Source organism: Lepidochelys olivacea (genome assembly GCF_965140295.1).
Source record: "Lepidochelys olivacea isolate rLepOli2 genome assembly, chromosome: 2".
NCBI lineage: Eukaryota > Metazoa > Chordata > Testudines > Cheloniidae > Lepidochelys > Lepidochelys olivacea.
Window position 1 is genome coordinate 57,276,617 of NC_140412.1, and position 27,057 is coordinate 57,303,673.

The following is a 27,057-nucleotide window of genomic DNA, read 5'->3' on the forward strand; positions in this document are numbered from 1 at the left end:
TGTAGTTGGGGATTGGTCCTGCTTTAAGCAGGGGGTTGGACCTGATGACCTCCTGAGGTCCCTTCCAACCCTGATATTCTGTGATTCAACATTTGGAAGCATTCAAAATTATCTGCTGTGAAAATATTGAGGGAGATCTTGACTACTGTCTAGTAGCATACTAAACTTTTTCAACCCTGTATACATACAACATTGTGATGTCTCTAATATTATGCTGCCATAGGCACTCTTCCCATTACGTGTTCTTGACCCATATTTGTGATACGACATTTTGCTAAATACCGTCAAAGGTAATCTCTCAAGTAACAATATTTCAGATGATATATTAAGACATTCATCTTTTAGCACAAATACAAATGTATTTCAGATAGAGCCAATTTTAGAATTATTACTGGTGTTCTTTCAAGTAAGAAGGGGATCTCTGTGTGCTGTGAGGTTAGAATAAGTCACCTTGAATTACTAAAATGCTTAAATCTTTTGGGGCTAGCTATTGGCTGCAGAGCACATGAAGGAATTTCCTGACAAAGTGTGTGGCATAGCTCCACAGCCAAAAGAGCTGACAAAGAACTGTCAGAGTGTCTGTGAACTCTGCCACATCTCTGCTCAATGCCCATCATAAACAACCTGTATGGTGGAGAATAATGAACCCCTGCAGAAACATGCACCAAAGCTCATAAGGCACACAACCTTCCCATGGAGCCTTTCTGTGACTTGTTCACCTGTACAGCAGATACCTATTGTGTCCTACATGCCTGCAAGTGGCAGGTCAGGATCTGACCCTATCCATGTGTTTTTGAAGTGTGAATCTTCAAAGAATTTCAACTTCCAGATCCACAGACTGAAACCCTGTGTTTGCAGTCTTGGAATCTGGGCTATGTTTTGCTGCTCTATAGCTACCATGGTTTGGAATGGTGAAGGTCAGTCTGTCCCCTTTACTCCTGTTTTCCTGCTCTTTGGGTGATTTCCAGTATTTGCTATGCCTGCACAAGAGCCGGATAGGCAACTAGTTACTCTTGCTCAGTAAGGAAATATTGTCAAAAGTCTCAAGTTGTTTAATGCCAATAGACAACAGTGTCAAAGAAAAAATCAGTGCAAAAGTCTTTCCACAGAGCTTGAAAACAGTGTTTTGACTCAGCCTCATCATTACCTCTCTTCCCTTATCTGAAAAATGCTAACATCAGGATAGTTAACTCCTGGTCTTCTTCCCCACATACTCGATGAAGAGCTGAATACCTGGTCCAGCAACAAGATGAAATACTGGAGCAGGAAGTCCTATGAATCCTTCATGTTCTAGAAAAGGTAAAGGACACTGAATGTACTACTCTGGAATTGTAGGAATATCCAGCCTTAGAAAGGCACATATGTTCCTTAACTGGGCCTTGCTGACTTACTTGCCTTCAACTCCAGGTCTGGGATATTTTTTTACTGTTCAGCCCTTTGGAAGGGATAAAATGTACTCCGTTGGTGTATGGATATAGTTGGGAACTTGAAGACCTGGGTGGAGGGGAGGAAATCACTCAAGCAGAATGGCAGCCAGAGAAGAAAATAAGTTAAACAGTTAAGCTGCCCACATGTGACATAGTATTTGTATCTGGAGGGTTCTTATGTTGTGTAAAGACTTTCTAATTTATTTTTTTAACAATGCCCATTTCTGTTGCCTCTGGGGACCAGGTACAAATTTATCCCTTACAAGATTGATGTAACTAAAAACTGTAAAAAGATGATTTCCCCACATAGGATCAGAATATAAACGTTACCTCTCTCAAGCTGCTCATGCAAAAGTTTGTCTTGGCCATTACACACACACGCGCACACACACAAACGGGAGGACACTATCAAGTAATATTTCAGGTTTTTTTTAAATGAGTAAAGGGGTAAAGGGGAGACAAATAGATTTTGTGACTTGGCTGATATAATTTTTCCTGACAGTTTTCAGATCTGGCTCAATTCCTCAGGAGTGTTAAAGCAGACAAGTTTGATATTAAAAGAAATACATTCAGAGCAATTTAACGTCTTTCATGTCTGTGGGTGTTCTTTATTGCTTACATAAGAAAATACTGTAACTTTGAAATGCAGTTTTGTTTGTCATCCAATATATATTAACCTGCTGCCATGAAGCTTTACTACTACTTTGTTGGCCAATCATATAGAAAGAAACAGACAAACAAACCATTGGTGCCTGCTAGTAGAATGGCTGCTCTCCCAAATTTAAATGTGCAGTTTCAAATATAGTTTTAATCTAGTAGTGGTAAGCTTATCTTGATGAAAACAAGTTCTCCTGCTCCTCTGGCTTCCAACTGGACCTGTGTACATCTCTGGCCCACCATCAGGAACAGTCATATGCACAGACTTTGCACTCCCTGAACATTACGACAGCCCTAGGCTGGAATCACTGCCAACGCCAGACACCTTAAACAGAGAGGAGCATACACTGAACATTGTCAGGCAGGGCAAATTGGATATCAACTTCCTGGAGTGAAGCCATGGACCTCATCATTTCTACAAAAGGCATAGGGTGGGCTGGACAAATGAGGATGGAGGAAAGGTGCTTTCACTGGAGTCAGTAGGGCAAGGAGCAGTAGCAGAGCCAGTGAGAAATCTTTCTTTGCTCACTCAATATGGCCAGGATGGGGAACAGACCTAAAATGGTTAAATGAGGTTGTGTCCTAGAGATGGTTCCCATTCAGAATTTGATGGTTCACAATTTCCATCAATTAAGGACCTTCCTCAATAGATTTGTATACTTACCTCTACACTGCCATCAGAGGTATTTGTAGTTCAAGACTGTGCTCCATGGTCAACACAAAATCCCCTCATTTAGATGTGCAGTGGTCTTTAGGGTCTTCAAAGTTTTGACAGTGTATCTGTGAAGAGTCTCAGTAAGTACTACACCTGGGTGACTTCCTAGATGAGTCAACACTTTGAGACAAAGCATCTTAACCTGTTAAGAGTTCACCCTTTTTACACCTTGTTATTCATAGAAGAATGCTCAAATTCCCTCATAAGAATGCTATCCTCTTTGAGTTCTCTTCTGAGGTGGAAATACTCTCCACCTTTTTAGAAATACACAAAAAAGGTGATCTTCTACCTAGAAATTTTGATCGAAAATGTCTACAACATTCACTGATGGAAGAACCTAGTTGTCACTTTGCATTTTGCTAGAAATTAGTTCTAGGAACTATCTCCTGTGTAAGACCACATTATACCTTCCTCTACTTTGCAATTCATAAGTGAAAAGACTTAGACAACTTCTAGTTACATTCCTTCTTTCCTGCCTGGTGAAATCAGGGGTTCTGGAACAATCTGAATAATGGGGGTGCTGAGAGTAATTGAACCAAACTGCAAACCCTATATATAATGGGAACCACTTCAAGCCAGGTGATGCAGCATCACACACACACACCCGCCCACACCTAGTTCCAGCACCTGTGGCTGAAACTGTAAGAAAAGAGTTATTTTTCCCCACTCGTAATTTTAATTTTCTTTATTTTGGCTACACCACTTCATAGACATTCCCAGTTTGGTTATACTTGCCTTATTTTCTATGCCTTTTCATGTTGTAGACTAGCTGCTTTTGTATCTTAATTGCTGAAAGCATATAATATTTCCTATTAACCTGTTTGGCTCCTTGCCCCTTAAAACTTCTGTTCTCTGACATAAGCCTACCACTGTTAAGAGGCAATACCATTGTTCTGGAAACTTGCTTAAACAACATGTGCTTTGTTCCACTTGCACACATACTATGGAAATGTCATATAAGGAATCAGAGAGAAAAAGTGGTAGGCCTTTCATGGATATTTTCTGCTGTGATTAGTAGCACTGCTTGTCTGACCTGTAACCTTTCATCCTGGAAAGTACAGAAACCAAAATTACAGCTAGGAAACATAATGCCTTTCTTCCAAAAGGTATTGTAACAACAGAGAGCAAGCAAGCAAGCGGGGGGATTGATCAAAACAACATCTTTTGGTGAGTAGTACATAAATTAATATGCATCATTGGAGTAAAGGATGTGGAGAGAGTGGAATAGTCCTATTGCGGCTTATTACAATAAATTACAAACCCAGTCACTTAATATATAACTAGAATCATTCATTAGAGCTGAAATGACCAGAAATAGCTGTAGAGAGTAAAGAGATAGCATTAGCTCTGAACATTACCAAGTGATACAGACAAGTGTCCTTTGTAGAGTTATTGGGTCAATTTCATCCAAAGACCATCAGGAGAAAGTGGGTGTAACTTCAACAGAAGTCTTCAGGATAAATTCTTAAACTGAGAATGACCGGCATGCCAGTGTAAGGAGCAAAGTAGGGCAACATGTACTGTGTTAGCATTAAAAGGGCCAGATTATTCAAACCTGGGTGCTTAAAATTGAGCACCATATTCCATATTAAGGCACCCAATAATATTCCATATTGAGACACCCAAATAAGCAGTCTGATTTTCATACTTACTCAAAAGAATCATAGAATCATAGAATATCAGGGTTGGAAGGGACCCCTGAAGGTCATCTAGTCCAACCCCCTGCTCGAAGCAGGACCAATTCCCAGTTAAATCATCCCAGCCAGGGCTTTGTCAAGCCAAACCTTAAAAACCTCTAAGGAAGGAGATTCTACCACCTCCCTAGGTAACGCATTCCAGTGTTTCACCACCCTCTTAGTGAAAAAGTTTTTCCTAATATCCAATCTAAACCTCCCCCACTGCAACTTGAGACCATTACTCCTCGTTCTGTCATCTGCTACCATTGAGAACAGTCTAGAGCCATCCTCTTTGGAACCCCCTTTCAGGTAGTTGAAAGCAGCTATCAAATCCCCCCTCATTCTTCTCTTCTGCAGACTAAACAATCCCAGCTCCCTCAGCCTCTCCTCATAAGTCATGTGTTCTAGACCCCTAATCATTTTTGTTGCCCTTCGCTGGACTCTCTCCAATTTATCCACATCCTTCTTGTAGTGTGGGGCCCAAAACTGGACACAGTACTCCAGATGAGGCCTCACCAATGTCGAATAGAGGAGAACGATCACGTCCCTCGATCTGCTCGCTATGCCCCTACTTATACATCCCAAAATGCCATTGGCCTTCTTGGCAACAAGGGCACACTGCTGACTCATATCCAGCTTCTCGTCCACTGTCACCCCTAGGTCCTTTTCCGCAGAACTGCTGCCTAGCCATTCGGTCCCTAGTCTGTAGCGGTGCATTGGATTCTTCCATCCTAAGTGCATGACACTGCACTTATCCTTATTGAACCTCATCAGATTTCTTTTGGCCCAATCCTCCAATTTGTCTAGGTCCTTCTGTATCCTATCCCTCCCCTCCAGCGTATCTACCACTCCTCCCAGTTTAGTATCATCCGCAAATTTGCTGAGAGTGCATCCCATCCTCCAGATCATTTATGAAGATATTGAACAAAACCTGTGTGAAGAAAGAAAGCTGTGGATGCTCAGCACTTCTGAAAATCAGACCACTTATTGAAGTGGCTAACTGCGAGTTCTTGATAGATGCATAAAGTGATGTATAATTCACATGTGATGTGGCAGAAGAGGAAAAGAAATTATCAGGAGGATATTAGATAAAGATGGCCCTACCTAATTTAATTACCCTGTGTTGGCTCCAACAGGGCTAAATTCAGCCCTGGTGTACACAAGCACAGATCGCCTTTCCTCCGGTGCTTTATTTCCTTGCAGGAGGAGCTGAATTTGGTCCTTGCAAAATGCCAAACTACAATAAATTATACTCTTTTTGCACCACCAGTGAATGCCAAATAGGTGCCAGTTCTTCATTGCATATGCAGCATTGTGGATCCCACTGAAGGTGTGCACATGAGGCACACCTGAGGTGGTGTTATTTTTTAATATCAGTATGCCCTGTGCTGCGTCCTACTCTCACATGAGGACATAAAGGGCAGGGCAACTCTTCCTCAGTTCCCTTTTACAGTCTGTGGCAGTCAGACAGAACCTGACAAGCATCCAACACACTAGTTCTTAGCTCTTAGTTTCAGGCTGAACTTCAAAACCTTCCAAAGTCTCTAGAACTACTTTTGATCTCCTACATTCAACCACTGTTAACTAATCTGTCATCTCTGGACTGAACTCTTCTGGTCAGACCTCCCCTTACAGGGCTCTTTAGTATGGCAGACTTGAAACCTGGGAGCTTCAAGCCCTGATTATCCAGCAATGGACTAATCCCCCCTAAAGGTGGCACACAGTAGGTATTACTTCTGGGGAAATCACATATTCCAAGCAACTTGTTGTTCTCTGCTAGAAGCATTCACGTCACAAGGCTGAAATTGTCAGAGGTTGTGTCAGACCCCAAGGACACGAGTTTCAGAATCCTGCTAGTGGACAAGCCAGCGCCCTATCAAGCAGACAGGTGATGCCTAAGACTAGTGGAGAAGATGGTGCCAAGGAAAGATCCAACGCTGATGTCTTCACTAGCACCAATGCCAAATACATTGCAAAAATAATAAAATACAGTGCAATCTGCAATAAATGAAACTCCTACTAATTTAGCAGTGATTGTATTACAGCATAGACAGGGACAGCACCATTTTCCCATTGGGGCGGGTTTGCATCACTAGCAAAACAAAGCCCCCTTAAAGCTGGCTTAAACAAAACAAGCTTTCAAACTTCACACCTTCACAACTGATCTGAGGAAAACCTCTGTGCCTCTCTCACTAACATAAGATGGTCCAATAAAAGATATTACTTCAGCCGCCTTGTTTCTCTCATATCCTGTGACCATCAGGGCTACAACAACACTGCATACCACAATGTAGGTTCAATTTAGAACAGCCAACTGAATTTCGTCACAAATCCAATTTTTGCATTTGTTTCATGTTAGCTAGTTTTTGGTGTAGTTAACTTCACCTGCTTTGTGTCTGAAACACTCTGGCATTATACCCAAATGCCAGTTTCCTGTATTCTATCAGGGTAAATTAGATATTTGCAAATGAAAGCGCCATCAAAGCCTATTATTTTTGCTTGTTTCCAGTGTTCAGTCTCATGATCTTTAACATATCATAATGTGAGCAGCTTGATTCATCTGTGCCTGGGTATATGCCATGTGCATTCTGTCACCCCTGCACCTGAGGACCTACCCCCATGGGAGAGCTTAGACCCTTTGCTACCTTTGAGAGACTCAAACCTCAGCTGTTCAAATACTACTAGTATCTAACTTACCAAATTGACTTGCACATTTCAAGCATTGCTCTCACTAGATGTATTGAGTAAGATACATTTGAACTAAAAAAAACTGATATGGTAACTGTAAAGTACAGAAAAACAAATGGGGGGTGGTGTTTTATTAACCTCTTTCTAGGCATTTTGTACCTGACTAAGGAACATGAATGAGTGCAGAAAAGGAAAGGGTAAATTAAGAGTAATTCACAATCAAATTAGTGTGGAATTTAAGACAACTCAATAAGGGACATGAACTGCAAAAAGATGATTTCTTTAAAAAAAAAATCTATTGAAGTCCTTAAGATTTTAAACAGAGAGATACTGAAGAACTTTTGAAAAGACTTCAGCGGTACTAAGATCTCTATAGATTTTAGCCTTTTGAATAATATGAATTCATAATGTCAATGTGTCCATTATTTAAACAAATGTTAGCTACTCTTTCCTTTCCAGGGCTCTGAACATCCATATTAGTCCTATAAATTCTCTAATTATGTCTCCCAATGGGTTGTTTTGGGTCTCACAATCGGTCTGCCTCTATTGTACACTCTATTCCTTAACGTCCACCCCACAACTATCTCAGCTCATGTGCTGTGTTGTTTTGCAGTGTGTCCTATCTATCAACATTTGCTATTAGGATTTCACTGCATGCTATTTTTATTCTGAGCAACAACCAGTGCTGGAATATATTTACGTTCTATAGCTATGTGAAGCGAAAGGTGGCAAATGAGCATGATGCCTCCATGTAATCCAACTGTAGTTTTTTCTTTAAAGTAAGCCTTTGTATATTGATATTTTTGCTTACATCATGTACATCTATGGAATTCAGACTATTCAATTATATCAGAAGTGTAATCAAATGAGACCATGATGAGTATCAAAGTCTCCTGTTAAAAATCCACGACATACTCTTAACAGTATTTTTGAATACTGCATTTAGACATCTCATACTGCAAAACTAATAAAAATAGCAAAATATTTCTGATATATTTCAGGTGGATAAAAATCAATTTAAAAAAAATTAGTTTTTTTAAAATCCGATTATTTTGATTTAAATTAAATACAGGTTTTTGGTTTTTTTAATAAACAGTTACAATTTTTAAAGAAGACGTTTTCTTCTTTAAATCATTACCAAAATTGGTGATTAAATCAATCCACCCTTGTATATTTGCACATTACACAAATAATGCAGATTTATTTTTCACACAATTGGCCTAAATCCTTGGCATCTGAAATGTGCTCTAACTGGTCAAGTTATTAGTGTAAAATTTAATTAGTTCTAATAATCAGCCTCAGGTGAAGGGAGCACAAATATACAACATGTACACTGTCTATTTGACTGTAACATCATATGAGAATAGTTCACTTCACAGGCATGTGTAACACTGCAGACTTTTATGCCCTAAAAGTTAAATGGATTATTCTAGTGGACCAGATTCCACCATAGAGGAGATGGGAGGTATGGACCCTTCTTAGGTACTTTTCTTAAGTGATTTGTCTGAATGAATCCATCCATGGGCAGATCTAGTTGAAGGTTTTCTAACTAAAAGCTGGGGGAAGGGAGTATTCCCCCTTCCCCTTCCCCCCCTGGAATTGCCATTTTTTTGTTTTACAATTGTTTTTTGAAATACAAAAACAAGTTCTCAAATTATACATTTCAATGATCATTTTGATAACATTTTGAAAAAATATTGAACTTCCTCACTGATGCAAAGCTCTTACATATCAGACTCCATGAGTGATACTTTCTTTCATTTCCAGTTGCTTAGGAGAGTCTCTCTCATCTTGGCAGACAGTGTTCGGTCATCAGTTATACACACCTTTGTCGCTTCCTGTCTGGATTAAAGTTATTCGGTCTACCTGGGCATGGAGCCATCAACCCTTTGGTAACTCCATATAGCAGAATATGCATTTTTTTTTAAAAAAAAAAAAAAAATCCTACCATAACAAAACACTGCTCTGCCTGCACTTTTTTCCCATTGGGGAGAGAACAAATCATGCATGATAGATGTTAATCACGTCACTTAATGCTCTATTGGAAGGTACTCAGATACTGTGGTAATGAGGTTAGTATGACAACCTGTGTAGAATAGCTTAAGTTTACAAGAAGCTTACAAGAAGTGGAAGGTTGGACATATGACCAGGGAAGAGTATAAAAATATTGCTCGGGCATGTAGGAATGTTATCAGGAGGGCCAAATCGCACCTGGAGCTGCAGCTAGCCAGAGATGTCAAGAGTAACAAGAAGGGTTTCTTCAGGTATGTTGGCAACAAGAAGAAAGCCAAGGAATGTGTGGGCCCCTTACTGAATGAGGGAGGCAACCTAGTGACAGAGGATGTGGAAAAAGCTAATGTACTCAATGCTTTTTTTGCCTCTGTTTTCTCTAACAAGGTCAGCTCCCAGACTGCTGCGCTGGGCATCACAAAATGGGGAAGAGATGGCCAGCCCTATGTGGAGATAGAGGTGGTTAGGGACTATTTAGAAAAGCTGGACGTGCACAAGTCCATGGGGCCGGACGAGTTGCACCCAAGAGTGCGGAAGGAATTGGCGGCTGTGATTGCAGAGCCATTGGCCATTATCTTTGACAACTCGTGGCGAACCGGGGAAGTCCCGGATGACTGGAAAAAGGCTAATGTAGCGCCAATCTTTAAAAAAGGGAAGAAGGAGGATCCTGGGAACTACAGGCCAGTCAGCCTCACTTCAGTCCCTGGAAAAATCATGGAGCAGGTCCTCAAAGAATCAATCCTGAAGCACTTGCATGAGAGGAAAGTGATCAGGAACAGCCAGCATGGATTCACCAAGGGAAGGTCATGCCTGACTAATCTAATCGCCTTTTATGATGAGATTACTGGTTCTGTGGATGAAGGGAAAGCAGTGGATGTATTGTTTCTTGACTTTAGCAAAGCTTTTGACACGGTCTCCCACAGTATTCTTGTCAGCAAGTTAAGGAAGTATGGGCTGGATGAATGCACTACAAGGTGGGTAGAAAGCTGGCTAGATTGTCGGGCTCAACGGGTAGTGATCAATGGCTCCATGTCTAGTTGGCAGCCGGTATCAAGTGGAGTACCCCAAGGGTCGGTCCTGGGGCCAGTTTTGTTCAATATCTTCATAAATGATCTGGAGGATGGTGTGGATTGCACTCTCAGCAAATTTGCGGATGATACTAAACTGGGAGGAGTGGTAGATACGCTGGAGGGGAGGGATAGGATACAGAAAGACCTAGACAAATTGGAGGATTGGGCCAAAAGAAATCTGATGAGGTTCAATAAGGATAAGTGCAGGGTCCTGCACTTAGGACGGAAGAACCCAATGCACAGCTACAGACTAGGGACCGAATGGCTAGGCAGCAGTTCTGCGGAAAAGGACCTAGGGGTGACAGTGGACGAGAAGCTGGATATGAGTCAGCAGTGTGCCCTTGTTGCCAAGAAGGCCAATGGCATTTTGGGATGTATAAGTAGGGGCATAGCGAGCAGATCAAGGGACGTGATCGTTCCCCTCTATTCGACATTGGTGAGGCCTCATCTGGAGTACTGTGTCCAGTTTTGGGCCCCACACTTCAAGAAGGATGTGGATAAATTGGAGAGAGTCCAGCGAAGGGCAACAAAAATGATTAGGGGACTGGAACACATGAGTTATGAGGAGAGGCTGAGGGAGCTGGGATTGTTTAGCCTGCAGAAGAGAAGAATGAGGGGGGATTTGATAGCTGCTTTCAACTACCTGAAAGAGGGTTCCAAAGAGGATGGCTCTAGACTGTTCTCAATAGTAGCAGATGACAGAACGAGGAGTAATGGTCTCAAGTTGCAGTGGGGGAGGTTTAGATTGGATATTAGGAAAAACTTTTTCACTATGAGGGTGGTGAAACACTGGAATGCGTTACCTAGGGAGGTGGTAGAATCTCCTTCCTTAAAGGTTTTTAAGGTCAGGCTTGACAAAGCCCTGGCTGGGATGATTTAACTGGGAATTGGTCCTGCTTGGAGCAGGGGGTTGGACTAGATGACCTTCAGGGGTCCCTTCCAACCCTGATATTCTATGATTCTATAAGTGTGTTGTAACGTCAGAAAAAAATATGTAAAATAAAATGTAAGTGATTGATTCCCTTAACATTTCATTTCATCATTCATCATGACCCTCACACCTTGCAATTTGTGGATGTACTGTTGCTTTCTACGGGAGTTTTGTTTACACAGAGCTTTGCAGCATTCGGCACTAAATGGGTAAAAGGAAAAAAGCAAATGTTAAAAAGGTTCTTCCATGAAAAGAGGAAATTAGTGAGAGCAGGACCTACTGTTATTGACGACACAGAACTCTGAGCTCTAAGCTTGGCATTTGTTTTTCCAAAGATTGTAATTAGAAAGAGAATAATAACCTTCAAGAAAGTGATGTTACTCATTATTTAGGAGAATCAAGAAACAGCTTGAAAGCAATTAGGAGGAGCCACATGATTGATAAAGAGCACAGGTTCATTAAGAACTGATTAAGTCAGACATACGAGATCAGAGGTGGCAAACTACAGTCCCTGGGCCACATCCGGCGCACGGGACCATCCTGCCCGGCCCTTGAGCTCCTGGCTGGGGAGGCTAGCCCCTGCCCCCCTCCCCCGCAGCCTCAGCTCGCCATGTCACCAGCACTCTGGGCGGCGGGGCTGTGAGCTCCTGCCGGGCAGCAGCCCTCCATACAGGTTCGGAACCCCAATGTGGCTCTTAAGCCAAAAATGTTGCCCACCCCTGTGCTATCTGGTTACTAAGAATATTATAGTGTTTATTCAAAAATTTCTGATAGATGGAAAACAGAATAATTAATGGTTTGTCTTATACTGGGGAGAAAGCTGATTACTAGAAAGGTTTGTTTTGAGATTAGTATCTTTAATAATGTGCTGGAGAAGTACAGTAAATTGTACATTGATCACATTTATAGATGACCCTCAACTGGCAGGTATTGTAAACATACAGGAGGATATTGTGGAGAAATAAAATAATGGAGAGTTTTAAATGGAATTTAAATTGAGATAAATGTTATACAGTATGCTTTGGATCCCTAATAGCTGGTGCATGGAAGACATATGGCACTACATGTAAAGCACATTTAGGATTAGTGCAGAATGCCAATTAATTTTGCTTAAGCTTTTCAGCCCACAGTACACCTCGTTTAAGTCACTTTTCAGGTATAAGCAGATGGACATCTGTAGGATTGTATCAATGGAACTGATTTTGAAAAGCCTCTGATTTTGTGCCCACAGTTCTGTGGGTGTAACTGATGTCATTTAGATATTTAACTACCCTAGTGAATCAAAAAAGCAAGAATACATCTAATGGCATTAGTTGCACCCACAGTTTAGAAAGCCAAGGCTTCTTTCAAACTGAAACCCTTTGATTTAAATCCAAATATAATTTGTAATAAAAGCAAATACAGTAAAACTGAACTATTGATATTATAAAGAGAATGATGATCAGTCGTTCTCCATGTCAACTGCAGCAACAGAGATTTACTTTATATATTAGGAAAACCTTTCTAACTATAAGGATAGTTAAACACTGGAATAGGCTTCCAAGGGAGGTTGTAGAATCTCTATCATTGTGGGGTTTTAAGAACAGGTTAGACAAACACCTGTCAGGGATTCTCAGGTCCTGCCTCAGTGCAGGGGGCTAGACTAGATGGCCTTTGAAGTTCCTTCCAGCCCTACATTTCTGTGATTTCCTTGACTTCCCCAATATGCAAACTGTAGATATTTAGGGGGCCTCAGGTCTAGGAACAGTCACAGAGTATATAATATATGCTCATTTCTATAGATCTATATTTATTGTACAAGAGGACTGTAGTTCGACTGCCACTGGAATAGCTTAATTGATCGTCTTTAATTATTGTGTTTTAGGAAACATTTTGGCCTCAGATGTTTAAAAGAACAGCTTTCTGATAGACAAAAGAGCCCTGTACTAATAGGCAAAGGCATGAGCAAGATCCAGCATCTGGAAACCAGACTATATATAAGCCACACATTTTTAACAGTGAGGATAATTAACAATTAGAACAATTTACCTAGGGATGTGTTAGATATTCCATCACTTCAAGTGTTTAAATCAAATGTGGGTGCCTTTCTAAAGAGTACACTCTAGCTGATCCAGAAATAACAGGCTTGATACAGGAATTGCCAAGTGAATGTCTATGAATGGCGTTACACAGAAGGTCAAAGTAGATGATCATAATGGTCACCGTGGTCTTAAAATCGATGCCACTAGTTTCTATGAACTTCCATACCAACAGTGGTAGTGTCTTTAATTCTTTTCAGAAGGTATTTTTATTCATACATATTGCCATATTAGACACAAAAATACCATGGTTACTCATTTATCTAGCTTGTTTATATATTTATACTATAATTACATTTTTGTAGTAAATAAGCAACATTTTTTTTTATCATGGGCACTACTAAACTCTTCTGTTACCTGCGGGGGGCGGGAGGGGGGAGGTTGAGTTCAGGATGTTGTCTTCATTTGCCTACATCAGGGGTGACCAACCTGAGCCTGAGAAGGTGCCAGAATTTACCAAAGTACATTGCCAAAGAGCCACAGTAACTCGTCAACAGCCCCCCATTAGCTCCCCTACCCTGCTCCCAGCGCCTCCCCCTCCCTCCCCGCACCTCCCAATCAGCTGTTTTGTGGCATGCAGGAGTCTGGGGGGGCGGGGAGGGAGAAGCAAGGGCGTGGCAGGCTCAGGGGAGGGCGTGAGAAGGGGTGGAGTTGGGGCAGGGCCTGTGGCAGAGCTAGGGGTTGAGAAGGGAGCACCCCCCAGCACATTGAAAAGTTGGTGCCTGTAGCTCGAGCCCCGGAGTCGCTGCATGTTAACTTCTGAAGAGCTGCATGTGGCCACCCCAGCCTACATAGTGATTACACTAGCTGAATATAATTCATTATTTTGCAAAGCACTTCAAGATATCTTAAATGTAAAAGGAGTTACATAAAAGAAAATTACATTCTGTACAATTATAGTTGGTATAATCTGGATGACATCCCATGTACTTGGAGGTGGATATTTTTCTAGTTCTAATAATTTTGGTTTGTAAAGCTGTTTGTGGTGGCTGAAATGTTGGGGGAAGTTTTATCAGGATTCTCTGACTGCATTAATGATTTTTTCTCGATCTCTTTTCCATTATGGTACTTTTGTACCTGTATGATCAGTTATGTCCTCTGTCAAAGCCAGTTACATTTTTTTTATTTTTTCAAAGTGAAGAATGTGGGTGTACTGTAAAAAGCCCTTTAGCATCTATTAGGAACAGTTTATTTTAGATCTCTAAACTTTGCAACACCAAGGCTTAAACTGGCATCTATTTATAAATTTGCATGATATTTTCATCAAAAGTAAATGTATGCAATCATTATATTGTATTTGCTTGTATTGCCATCTTTCTTAATAAATGAATACAAATTTGCTTGTTTGAGTTCACTGGCAAGAAAACCCTGCAACTGATCAGCTTTGTCTTCGCATGATGCCACCTTTTAAGGCTGGGCCATATTTCCTACTGACTGTACTTCATTAAAACCACCTTTATACAAATTTCAGCTCAGCAGACTGAAGAAAAATCCCCCAAAGCATCAAACAAAGATATTTTCCATTCACTTCCAAACTAGACTGATTATAGCAGACCAATAATTGTCCCAATATTATTTTGTGTAGACTTCATGGGTCATGGTAACTTGTATGAAGGTTTGCTGTTTTGCAGTTATTCACAATCAACAGGCATAATTTTCTGGCTATGCTTCATCATTTCTTTTCCAAAGACAATAATACTTTGCTCTCGGGTGTATTAATGTAACTAATGAAACGGCATCTGTGCATATAAACCCTTTTCTGCTCTGTATAGAACTGCACATGCAAGAGCTAAAGCTGATGCTGCGGATCAGGCTGCTCAGGCTGCTCGCCAGGAAAGTGATATTGCAAGAGCAGTTGCCAGAGAACTTTCACCAAGTTTCTACCAACCAGGTAAAATTTTGATTGGTTTTGTTTTGTTTTATTTTGTTTGGGGGATATTTTCCTTGTTATATTTTTTTAAAGAAAAGAGTTCTTTGTTAAATTAAAAAGTTCATCCCATTTTTAATTTAATCACTTACTCAGAAACCATAGTTGTGTGTAGGCAATGAAGAGCACTTATTGTTCAAGAGGGTTTTGTTTTTATTGTATTATCATTTGGTAACAAATAGTGCTTCCTATAAAACCTTTCATTATTGAAGTGTCAGTGTCAAGATTTTATAGGAGTATGCTGTGTCTGAGCATCTCCCTTAAGTTTGAAGTTAGAGTAAGTCTTACTCTGTCTTTAGAGAACATAATACAACTGAATTTTCAGAGTTATTTCTATGCCATGTTCATTACAGGCCAAATCCTGAAATCATTACTGAATCTTGGGACGTCAATGACAGCTTTGCCTGAACTAAGAACTAAGTAAAAACAGAGGGCTAGATTGTGCCTGACCCTTACACAAATGTGTTAGTCCCTGTACTCAAAGTATCACAGAAATTGCTCCACCTCAATTTCCCACCTGTAGATCTGCCCGTTCACAGCACATATTCATTGGCCATTTGGTGGAGAGGGGATAACAAGAAGCACTGGAATGTTTACCATATATTAGGTGTCCTTCAACGGTTATTTAAAAAGTAATTGATGAAAATAAAAACAATTCAAAAACATGTAGACCAAAAAGAACTTCAGTTCTTCTTCGAGTGCTCGTTCATGTCAATTCCATGTGCACAGTCATTGGAGATTTTTGCCGTAGCGGTATCCGTAGGGTCAGCTGTGGCACCCCCCCCTTGAGTGCTGCGCTCATGCGTCGAAGTATCAGGCGCCACGCCCTCTCAGTTCCTTCTTACCGCCGTGGTGGTTAATTGGAACACCTTTGCTTGTATAGCAAGGGCTAGCAGTTTCATCTCTTCTGACACCGAGCCTTAGGGCCGTGTAAATAGTTGTTCATAGTAGTTAGTGGTAAGTAGTTGTTAAGTGTAGTTAGAAGTCAGAGTCCCATTGGGGACTTCACCCCAGACTGGGCATGCCCCGGTCTCTGGGGTTTAAGCCCTGCACAGACTGTAACAGGCCTATGCCTGTGAGTGCTCCCCACGGCAGCTGCCTCAAGTGCTTGAGGGAATCACATGTGAATCACAAGTGTTGTGTTTGTAAAACCTTTCGACTCAGGACTCAGAAAGAGCATGCTATTTGTTTGTGGGCTCTCTTCATAGAGGCTGCCCTCCGACTGGCTTCTGAGCCATCCCAGCCAGACTCGATCCCTGGTACCTCAGCCTCAGTGCACAGCACACCCTCGGTGCACAGCACACCCCCAGCACCACTCCCCGTTGCCGGTGCCCAAAAAGAAAACTAAGAAGCACGGCTCCCCAGCGCCAGGCAAAAAAGGCCATGCAGCATGGGGCAAAAGACCCAGTTCAGGCAGCCTGGCCACTCTGGAGCCATGTGGACGTGCCTCCCCAGTCAGGGCCCTTAGCTCCTTAAAGGATCCACCACCGACTCCCAGGAGTAGTAGGGGACCCAAATTTGTGGCAACATCGACACCTTCCCAAGCTCCCCCTGGCGCCAAGAGAGCAGAGGCCTCTGCCCATGCTGTCGGCACCGCGTGTGCCACAGGACGCAGCAAAGGCTCCCTACGAGGGCAAGCCAGCCTCCAAGACGCCCCAGAGGACAATGGAGGGCCGCTGATCCCCCTGAGCCAAGATAGCACTCTCCATCTCTGAGCCGCAGATCTCCAGTGTCGCAGCCCAGATCCTCTGGGGCTCACCCTTGGTCACCGGCAGTGCGTTCACGGTCCCCGCCATCTTGACACGGATCACCTAGGGGGAGGCGCCAGTCACCATACTACAGGCACCGTTTGCCCTGCCGCCAGTGTCCTCCTGGTGCAGATCTCTGTAGCCTGCCCCATGGGAGCACTGCGATACCAGTTCCCCCGGCACTGGCGAGACTCCACTGGCACAACTGGGCACCAGAGGCCACTCCACCTTGGCAGCACGGCCAGTGGCCGTATTGGAGTGCATGGGGCATGCCGGTGATGCCGATGCCCGCTTCGCAGTGCTTATCTGCCACCACCTCAGAGCAACAGTTGACAGCACCAGTATCAGTGCATGAAATGCACTCGGAGGTTGGGGTAGCGGAGACAGTACCCACCCCAAAACCCCACGGGGGATAATGTCCCGTGGCCTCCCCAGCTGTACAATCATCGTCTTTGTCCCCGGACAAGGTGGACAGGGGATCCTCAAGGGCCAGCCTGCTGGACGATTTTAAGGAACACCAGGCCCTGCTTCGACAGGTGGCCAAGAACTTGGGCCTAGAGGTGGAGGAGATGGCTGAGCAAGCAGACACCTTGTTCAGTGTGCTCTCGGTCTCTACCCCTGCCGGTGTGACACTACCAGTGCATGACAGAGTCCTGAAAATTGCCCTCTGGCAAACCCCATCGTCCATCCCTCCCACCTCCAAAAGGGCCAAAAAGAAGTACTTAATCCTGGCCCAAGGATTTGAGTACCTATATACGCACCCACCTCCGGGCTTACTGGTCATCTCTGCTGCCAACAAAAAGGACAAGCAGGGACACACCAGTTCAGTTCCCAGAAATAAAGAGGTCAAAAGACTGGACCTTTTCAAGAGGAAAATTTATTCAACAGCCAGCCTGCAATTCCAGGTAGTGAACCACCAGGCCTCTTGGGCAGGTACAGTTTTAACTTATGGGACTCCTGGCTTCAGACCACTGGCCTGTCCCAAGAAATGCAGACCTCAATCCAGGATCTCCCATTCGATGGGAAAGGTCTCTGCGGAGTAAACAGATGCGAGGCTGCATGTGTTAAAGCAGTGGTCTCCAAACTGGGGTGCGCAAGATGATCCCAGGGGGTGCACAGCAGCAGGAGCACCACTGGACGGCACTCCACTGCTTTTTTCTTTGGTAGCAGCTTTGCACGTCCACAGCTGGTGTTCCCCTCTGGTGGCGCGTCTGCGGCAGGTCTTCCGGTCCTGTTCCGTTGGCGGCACGTCTGCGGCAGGTCTTCCGGTCTTTTTCTGTCAGCAGCGCATCTGCGGCAGGTCTTCCGGTCTTTGCCCTGGGGGTGCGCAAGCCAAAAAGTTTGGAGACCACTGTGTTAAAGGACATTTGGGCCACCCTTCACTCGCTGGGTATGCATATGCCACAGTCTGCAAGGAAACAGTTCCAGCGCCCCCACCACCAAGGCCTTGGCAGTCTTATCAGGGGTCTGCAAAGAGAAAGGATAGAGACATGAACTTGAGTTGTTGCCACCCTTTCTCCTCCCACTCACCCGCACAGCCCAGCCCGGCAAAGTATCCTGGGGGCCAGAAGTGCTCATTTTAAAGGTGTGCTCCAGAGCAACGCCCCAGTCAGCTCCCCAGATCCACCTTGTTCTTTCTTCAAACATCTTTGTCCCTACCATTTGGCCAGGTTGCAGGTCACCTCAGACCGCTGAGTGCTGGACATAGCATCTCGGGGCTATACCCTGAAATTCTTGGCTGCACCTCCCTCCCACCCCCATCCCTCTTCAGGGACCCTTCTCACAAGGAATTCCTCGTTCAAGAGGTCAGAAACTTCCTGCGTTTTGGGGGGGGGGGTGGAGGAGGAGGTCCCTCGGGACATGAAAGGAAAGGGGTTCTATTCCCAGTACTTCCTAATCCCAAAAGCAAAAGGGGGCCTCAGACCCATTCTGTACCTGCATCACCTCAACAAGTCTCTCAGGAAGTTGAAGTTTCACGTGGTCTCCCTGGCCTCCATCATGCCTTCCCTGGATCGGAGAGACTAGTACACCGCCCTCAACTTGAAGGACACTTATTTCCATATTCCAAGGTCACAGACGTTTCCTCTGTTTCATAGTGGACAGATGCCATTTTCAATTCATGGCACGGCCCTTTGGCCTCTCATTGGCCCAAAGGGTGTTCACAAAATGTATGGCGCTAGTGGCTGCTTACCTGAGATGGCAAGGGGTCCAGGTCTTCCCATATCTCAACAACTGGCTTATCAAGGGCAGATCTCAGGAACAAGTGCAGAGGAGCCTCGATCTGGTGCATTCCACCTGCTGCAACCTTGGCCTGTTAATAAACAAGAAAAAATCCACCTGAAGGCCAATGCAACGAATACAGCTCATTGGGGCAGTTCCTTCCAGTAGCGCGTTTTCAAGTCATGTCGGACCTGATCTCCCATGTGAAGAACCACCCGCTCACCACCGCTCTCATCTGCTGCAGTTGTTGGGCCACGTGGCTGCACCCAAACTTGGCGGCACTGCACATGACCGCATGGCTAGTGCATGGCTGAATGCGGACGAATGGGAATACTCGGCCTGGGTTCAGCAGGTCTTGTTGGGTAGTGGAACACCCCTCCACCAGCACGACTTGCCTCGCCAAGTGGAAAAGATTCATGGCTGGGCCTCGGAACGGCATGTCCGGGCCTCGCTGCAGGAGATCCTAGACTATCTGCAGCATCTCAAACTCCAAGGTTTGTCCCTGACATTGATCAAGGTCCACCTAGACACTATCTCAGCTTTCCACTTTCTGTTCCAAGTCAGGTCGATCTTTGCTCATGACATTATGGGCCAGTTTTTGAAAGGTCTGGAACATCTGTACCCACGCGTCCGGGATCCCGTCCTTCCCTGGGACCTGAATCTTGTGCTGTCGAGGCTCCTGGGGCCTCCCTTTGAGCTTTTGGCTTTCTCCTCTCTCCTGGAAGGTTTTATTCCTGGTTGCAATAACGTTGGCCCACAGGGTGTCTGAGATCAGGGTGGTTCAGAATCACCCTATATGGTCTTCTACAAGGATAAGATCCAGGTGCGACCGCACCCGGTGTTTCTGCCTAAAATAGTTTCCCTGTTTCATACGACACAGGACAGGACATATACTTACTCATCCGCTTTCCAAAGCCTCATATGTCAGATGAGGAACGCAGGCTGCACTCCCTGAACGTCAGAAGTAGGCCTTCTACATAGATAGAACGAAGCCGTTCCGTAAGTCAAAGCAGTTGTTTGTGGCAGACAAAATGAAAAGTCGCCCAATGTCTGCTCAAAGGATTTCGTCCTGGATCACGGCCTGCATCTGCTGTGAGCTGGCAAAAGTCCCTCCGCCAGCAATCATGACGGCACACTCGACTAGGGCACAAGTGTTGTCAGCGGCCTTGCTGGGCCAGTTGCCAATCCAAGAGATCTGTAGGACCACTAGCTGGTCGTCTGTCCACACGTTCATGTCTCATTATGCACTTACCCAGCAAACTCAAGACAACACTGGCTTTGACAGAGCAGTGCTGCAAGCTGCCTGACGATGAACTCTGAGCTCACCTCCATGGACACTGCTTGTGAGTCACCTAGAACGGAATCGACATGAGCAAGCACTCAAAGAAGAAAAACCACTTACCTACCTTTTCGTAACTGTTCTTTAAGATGTGTTGCTCATGTCCATTCCATTACCCGCTCCCTTGCCCTCTATTGGAGTTACCGGCAAGAAGGAACTGAGAGGTCGTAGGGCCAGCAGCGCCAGATATACTGACACGTGAGCCTAGGATGTAAAAGTTTAACCGGATAACCGATAAGCATTAAGCTTTTCTGTTAACGATTAAATTCTGCCGGGATCCTGGCTGCCAACCCCGTGCACCTGGTTGTCTGCTGCTGCCTGTGCCATGCATCCTGGTGCACCAGAGGTCCTGGCAGCCAGGACCTTGGGCGCGGGTCGGCAGCCAAGATCCCGGGTGTGGGGCCAGCAGCGGAGCTCCGTGTAAAACGTTGAAGTGCTGCAACACCTCCGCTGCCCCACATTCCTACTTCCCGGGTTAAACGTTTAACCGTGTAACCGATAGAATTTTAATCAGATACACGGTTATTGTTTTTACACATTATTTATGTCCCTAGCATGAGCGCGGCACTCAAGGGGGCATCACAGCCGATCCTATGGATACCGCTAAGGCAAAAATCTCCGACAACCACGCACGTGGGCACATGCACACCTAGAATGGAATGAACATGAGCAGCACATCGTGAAGAACAACAGATACGAAAAGGTGGGTAACAGATTTTTATCTAGTGTTAATATGTAATTTCAGAATATTATCTGGTCTCTTACCTGTCCAATAAGAACATTACAGCCATACTCAGTCAGATCAGTGGTCCATCTAGCCCAGTATCCTGTCTCTGACAGCAGCCAGTGCCAGATGATTCAGAGGGAATGTACAGAACAAAGCAATTTCATGTGATCCGCCCCCTGTCTTTCAATCCCAGTTTCTGGCAGTTCATAGATTCATAGATACTAAGGTCAGAAGGGACCATTATGATCATCTAGTCTGACCTCCTGCACAACGCAGGCCACAGAATCTCATCCACCCACTCCTGCAAAAAAAACCTCTCACCTATGTCTGAGCTATTGAAGTCCTCAAATCATGGTTTAAAGACTTCAGTTGGAGGTTTAGGGACACTTGGAGCATGGGGTCATGTCCCTGCCCATCTAGGCTAAAAGTCATTGATGTACCTATCCTCCATGAACTTATTCTTTGTGAATCCAGTCATACATTTGGCCTTCACAACGTCCCCCTGACACAGGTTCCGTAGGTTGACTGTGTGTTGTGTGAAGTACTTCCTTTTGTTTGTTTTAAACCTGCTGCCTGTTAATTTCATCGGGTGACCCCCTAATTCTTGTGTTATGTGAAGTGGTAAATAATACTTCCCTATTCACTTTCTCCTTACTATTAATGATTTTATAGACCTCTATCATATTCCCCCTTAGTCAAGAGTTACAGCTCTTCGATTATCTTTCTAGGGCAGAAGTCCCAAAAATTTTAACCTCATGCCCCACCTTACTCCTGTCCGCCCTTCCCCTCCCCCTTGCTTCCCTCCTGGCAGAGCCGGGAGCAGAGCCTCGGCTCCGGAAGGCTGTGACACAGACAGGGGTAAAGAGGCTGAGGCTGGGGCCACGGCAGGCACGAGGCCAAGCCTCAGCCGCGCCCCCCCCGAATGTTCCTCCATGCCCCACAGTTTGGGGACCTCTGTTCTAGGGCTTGTCTTCACTCGCAGGTTAACACAAATTATAGCTCAATTTTCCTACTAACTTGTCCTGCTATCAAGACAAAAAACCCTCCTCTCTCATTTATGGGATATGGTTGAAATCACATGAGTTAGCTAACATGGTTCAGGGAGTAAGGCAGACCTCAAGTGAGCTTCCCATTCAAGGTATCATTTAGTGTGTTGTAACCCTGCAGTTGAAAGCCACGAGTTCTTCAGTGCCTTCCCACAATCTCCCAGCGCCCTCACCCTGTGACCTTTTCTTACCATCAACCTATTCCCTCTTTCCTTACCAAAAGTCACCAACCACTGGAAATAAGGCAGCTTAGCATCCTGGCTCCATAGTTGTGTGTGCCTTCCAGTACCTGCAACTACACTCATTTCCAGACCATAAGCTCAGAACAATTTCTGGGATATATGTGCTGAGACAATACATGGGAAACCACACATTTCATGATCTTCTGAAATTTTATTTTAAAATGAGTTTATTTTTTTGTCTCAGCATGCTTTATTCTTATAGTCTTGGAACGTAACTTTTTTTTTTTTTTGCAGCCTGAGCCAAAGCAAAGAAATTCATTATTACATCTCAAACTACAGTACATCCTCATGATTATAATGAGCAGTTTTGTTTTGACAAAACTGTTCTAGTTTACGTTTATATATAATATAAATACAGGATGCACTATCCCTATTTCTACCCTACTTGTGTGTGTATTTTCCCAAGATCGGTATATGGTCACATCCTGGAAGTGCTCCCAATGATTTCAAATGTTGCAGTAAAGGCGTGTATCTAGGACAGTGGTCTCCAACCTTTTTATGTCTAAGATCACTTTTTGAATTTAAGGGCAACCCAGGATCTACCCCACCCTTTCCCCAAAGCCTTGCCCCGCTCATTCCATCCCCCCTCTCTCCATCCCTTACTCTTTCCCACCCTCACTCACTTTCACTGGGCTGTGATGGGGTTGGGGTTCGGGAAGGGGTGCGGCTCTGGGATGGGGCCAAGGGGTTTGCAATGTGGGAGGAGGCTCTGGGCTGAGCCTGGGGCAGGGGATTGGGGTGCAGGGAGGGGCAGGATGCTGGCTCTGGGAGGGGGGTCAGAGCTGGGGCAGGGGTTTGTGGTGCAGGAGCAGGTACAGGGTGCTGACTCTGAGGGGGGGGTCAGGGCTTTGGCAGGGGCTTGGGGTGCAGGAGGGGGTATGGGGTGCTGTCTCTGGGAGGAGGGTCAGGGCTGGGGCAGGGGGATTGGGGTGCTGGCTTGGGGGGAGGGTCAGGGCTGGGGCAGAGGGTTTGGGGTGCTGGCTCGAGAGGAGGGTCAGGGCTGGGGTAGGGGCTTGGTGCAGGAGGGGGTCAGGGGTGCAAGCTCTGGGAGGGTGTTCGGGTGCAGGAGAAGGCTGCAGCGCCGCCTGGGAGCTGCCCGTGGTAAGTGCCACCCAGCGGGAGGCCGCACCCCAACCCCTAGCCCTGAGCCCCCTCCTGGAGCCAGCACCCCATACCCCGCACCCCAACTGCCTACCCCAGCCCTGACCCCCCCTCCCAGAGCCAGCACCCTGCACTCTCTCCTGTACCACAACATCCCTGCCTACCCCGGCCCCGCACCACTCCCAGAAAGGGCCAACATGCCTCTGCAGCCCCTGAGAGGGGGCGTGGGGCACATGGATCTGCACGCTTGCCCCTCTCTGCAGGCACGGCCCCAAAGCTCCCATTGGCCACAGTTCCCCATTCCTAGCCAATGGGAGCTCCAGGGGCAGTGCTTGCAGGCAGGAGCAGCATGCAGAGACCCCTCCTCACCCCACGGCCACAGGGATGTGCTGGCCGCTTCTAGAAGTGGCGTGGGGCTGCAGCAGGCAGGGAGCTGGCCTTAGCAGCAGCCCCGCTACACCACCGGAGATTGCAATCAACTGGGAGAGTCCCCAGGATCAAGCAGTCGATCGCGGTCAGTGGGTTGCTGACCACTGATCTAGGAGAATCACTGATTTAAACACAGTACAGTCTTTCACATGAACAATTTAGGTAAGCAGTTTTGTCTCTTTAAAGTACAAAGTGACATTAATTTAACTGTTATGTAACTATTTATTAGCTTTCGGACTTCAAAATCAATGAAAGGTCAAATAATGATTTAAATTTGATTTTCTAAGTTTCTTTTATAATTGTTAATTTTGGATTATATACTGGTATATGTAAAGCAAAAAAGTGTAGAAAGGCGTATGGACAGAGAAAAAGTAATCTAAATTTTGAACACAATCACACATCATGGGTTCAGAATAAAGTCAGAGAACCAAATCTCTTGAAAGGACTGCATTTCTTTGAATATATATACGTGCTTTAAATTTTTAGTAGGCTTTCATTTGCTCAAGCTGTTTGGTCACATCCAATAATCATAACAGTAATATTTTTGAATAGGCCCAGTTAATACCTCTCCATGAGTGAGTAAGGTAAGAACTTGGAAACAGGGACTTTGTCAAAATTAAATAGGTTAGAGGAGGATAATAGGGAGTATGGAAGCCTACAGAAAGAGCAGTGCTAGAAGCTCCCAAGATTGGGAGACAGAAGGGGCCCTCATAGACAAACAGTAAATGCTAACGTGTGTCAGTGTGAATCCTGGTCCCCTGGACAAGGATTCTATCAGCCTGAGATCATAGAATCATAGAATATCAGGTTTGAAAGGGACCTCAGGAGGTCATCTAGTCCAACCCCCTGCTCAAAGCAAGACCAATCTCCCACTAAATTATCTCAGCCAGGGCTTTGTCAAGCCTGACCTTAAAAGCTTCTAAGGAAGGAGATTCCACCACCTCCCTAAATAACGCATTCCAGTGTTTCACCACCCTCCTAGTGAAAAAGTTTTTCCTAATATCCAACCTAAACCTCCCCCACTGCAACTTGAGACCATTACTCCCCATTCTGTTCTTTTTCATTGCATACCTGGAGATCAAAAGTAATGTTATTTAACATGGCTTGATTTTGGTGTAAAGGGGGTGTAAAAGGATCCATTTCTCATCAAGAAGAATTTCCATTTTACAACTGTTTTGTTCCAGTTGTGTGGGGCAAATCTTGACCCCCTACTCCACAGGTGTAGAGACCCTCTGCAAAAGAACTCTTTCACCTTACTGTATAAGAGAAGGAAGGACAGTGTGACACTAAACTGGGAGGAGTGGTAGATATGCTGGAGGGTAGGGATAGGATACAGAGGGACCTAGACAAATTGGAGGATTGGGCCAAAAGAAATCTGATGAGGTTCAACAAGGACAAGTGCAGAGTCCTGCACTTAGGACGGAAGAATCCAATGCACAGCTACAGACTAGGGACCGAATGGCTCGGCAGCAGTTGTGCAGAAAAGGACCTAGGGGTTACAGTGGACAAGAAGTTGGATATGAGTCAACAGTGTGCCCTTGTTGCCAAGAAGGCCAATGGCATTTTGGGATGTATAAGTAGGGGCATAGCGAGCAGATCAAGGGACGTGATCGTCCCCCTCTATTCGACATTGGTGAGGCCTCATCTGGAGTACTGTGTCCAGTTTTGGGCCCCACACTACAAGAAGGATGTGGAAAAATTGGAAAGAGTCCAGCGGAGGGCAACAAAAATGAGTAGGGGACTGGAACACATGAGTTATGAGGAGAGGCTGAGGGAACTGGGGATGTTTAGTCTTCAGAGGAGAAGAATGAGGGAGGATTTGATAGCTGCTTTCAACTACCTGAAAGGGGGTTCCAAAGAGGATGGCTCTAGACTGTTCTCAGTGGTAGCAGATGACAGAACAAGGAGTAATGGTCTCAAGTTGCAGTGGGGGAGATTTAGGTTGGGTATTAGGAAAAACTTTTTCACTAGGAGGGTGGTGAAACACTGGAATGCGTTACCTAAGGAGGTGATGGAATCTCCTTCCCTAGAAGTTTTTAAGGTCAGGCTTGACAAAGCCCTGGCTGGGATGATTTAGTCAGGGATCGGTCCTGCTTTGAGCAGGGGGTTGGACTAGATGACCTCCTGAGGTCCCTTCCAACCCTGATATTCTATGATTGAGTCTGCAGGGGGTGCATGCCCCTTGTACATCTTAGCACTCAGTTCTTCAGGGGATCTCAACTATATGTATCCTTCTGTCAAACCTCCTACAAAGGTGTGTTTGCCAGAATATGGTGGCTACTTCAGTCATTTGGATGAAGTGCAACAGTAGAGCAGTTTACTGCCCATCTATGATCTTGGTGGAAGGATTCCTCCCCTAGTCCTTGTGACATTCGTGATGCAAGGCTATGTCATTCATGCTCAATTCTGCAGGCAGGATTACAGCCAGCAAGAGAACAGAAGAGGAAAGTTCATAGGCAGGTAGGTCACATAATAGTTTTTAGAAAGTTTTTGCTGAGTCAGTCTCTTGTGTGGGAACATTTACAACCTGTGTAGTTAGAGATAGAAAGAGCAGGTTTTATGAATCTTGATTTTAAGTTTCCTAATCCATTATAAACATTTCCAGACATGTGAGATGTATATTTTAATTTCTGTTCCTTTTCTTAAAAAGCTTTGTTTTAAGGGACTGTAATATTCAAAGATTTTGACCAAATTTTAAGTATCCCACATCAGCCGCAATACAGCATAGGATCTGCAGAGGGTATTATGTTGAATTGTGCACCCGTGAATCTCCTCAAAGGTGCATGAATTTTAACATATCCAGTTTCAGGCTGAAAGTTCTGAATGTTGCTCAAATAGATCACTTCTGTCTGGTATCATCCAGTTCTGAACCTCACAGTATGCGGCAGTGTTACATTTAAATATTTCCAGTATATCATAGCTATGACTGATAGAGCACCATTTCTTATTATCATGTGTCATTAACAGTAATAAACAAGGCATGCCCATAATAATATTTATATATCCCTCTCCAAGAGCCATTATTC

General features: G+C 44.7%; 1 protein-coding gene across 3 annotated transcripts in view; it reads left to right on the forward strand.

The window, feature by feature from the left end:
* Nucleotides 1–27,057, forward strand: part of JPH1 (junctophilin 1) — a 117,704-nt gene that overhangs the window by 57,044 nt on the left and 33,603 nt on the right. For 2 of the 3 annotated variants that reach the window (XM_084620465.1, XM_084620466.1), the window contains exon 3: nucleotides 15,025–15,143. In XM_084620465.1, the coding sequence (XP_084476591.1) occupies nucleotides 15,025–15,143 (119 nt within the window). Of the gene's footprint in view, nucleotides 1–15,024; nucleotides 15,144–21,040; nucleotides 21,153–27,057 lie in introns of those variants that run through there. The other variant, XM_084620467.1, reaches the window with a different exon arrangement.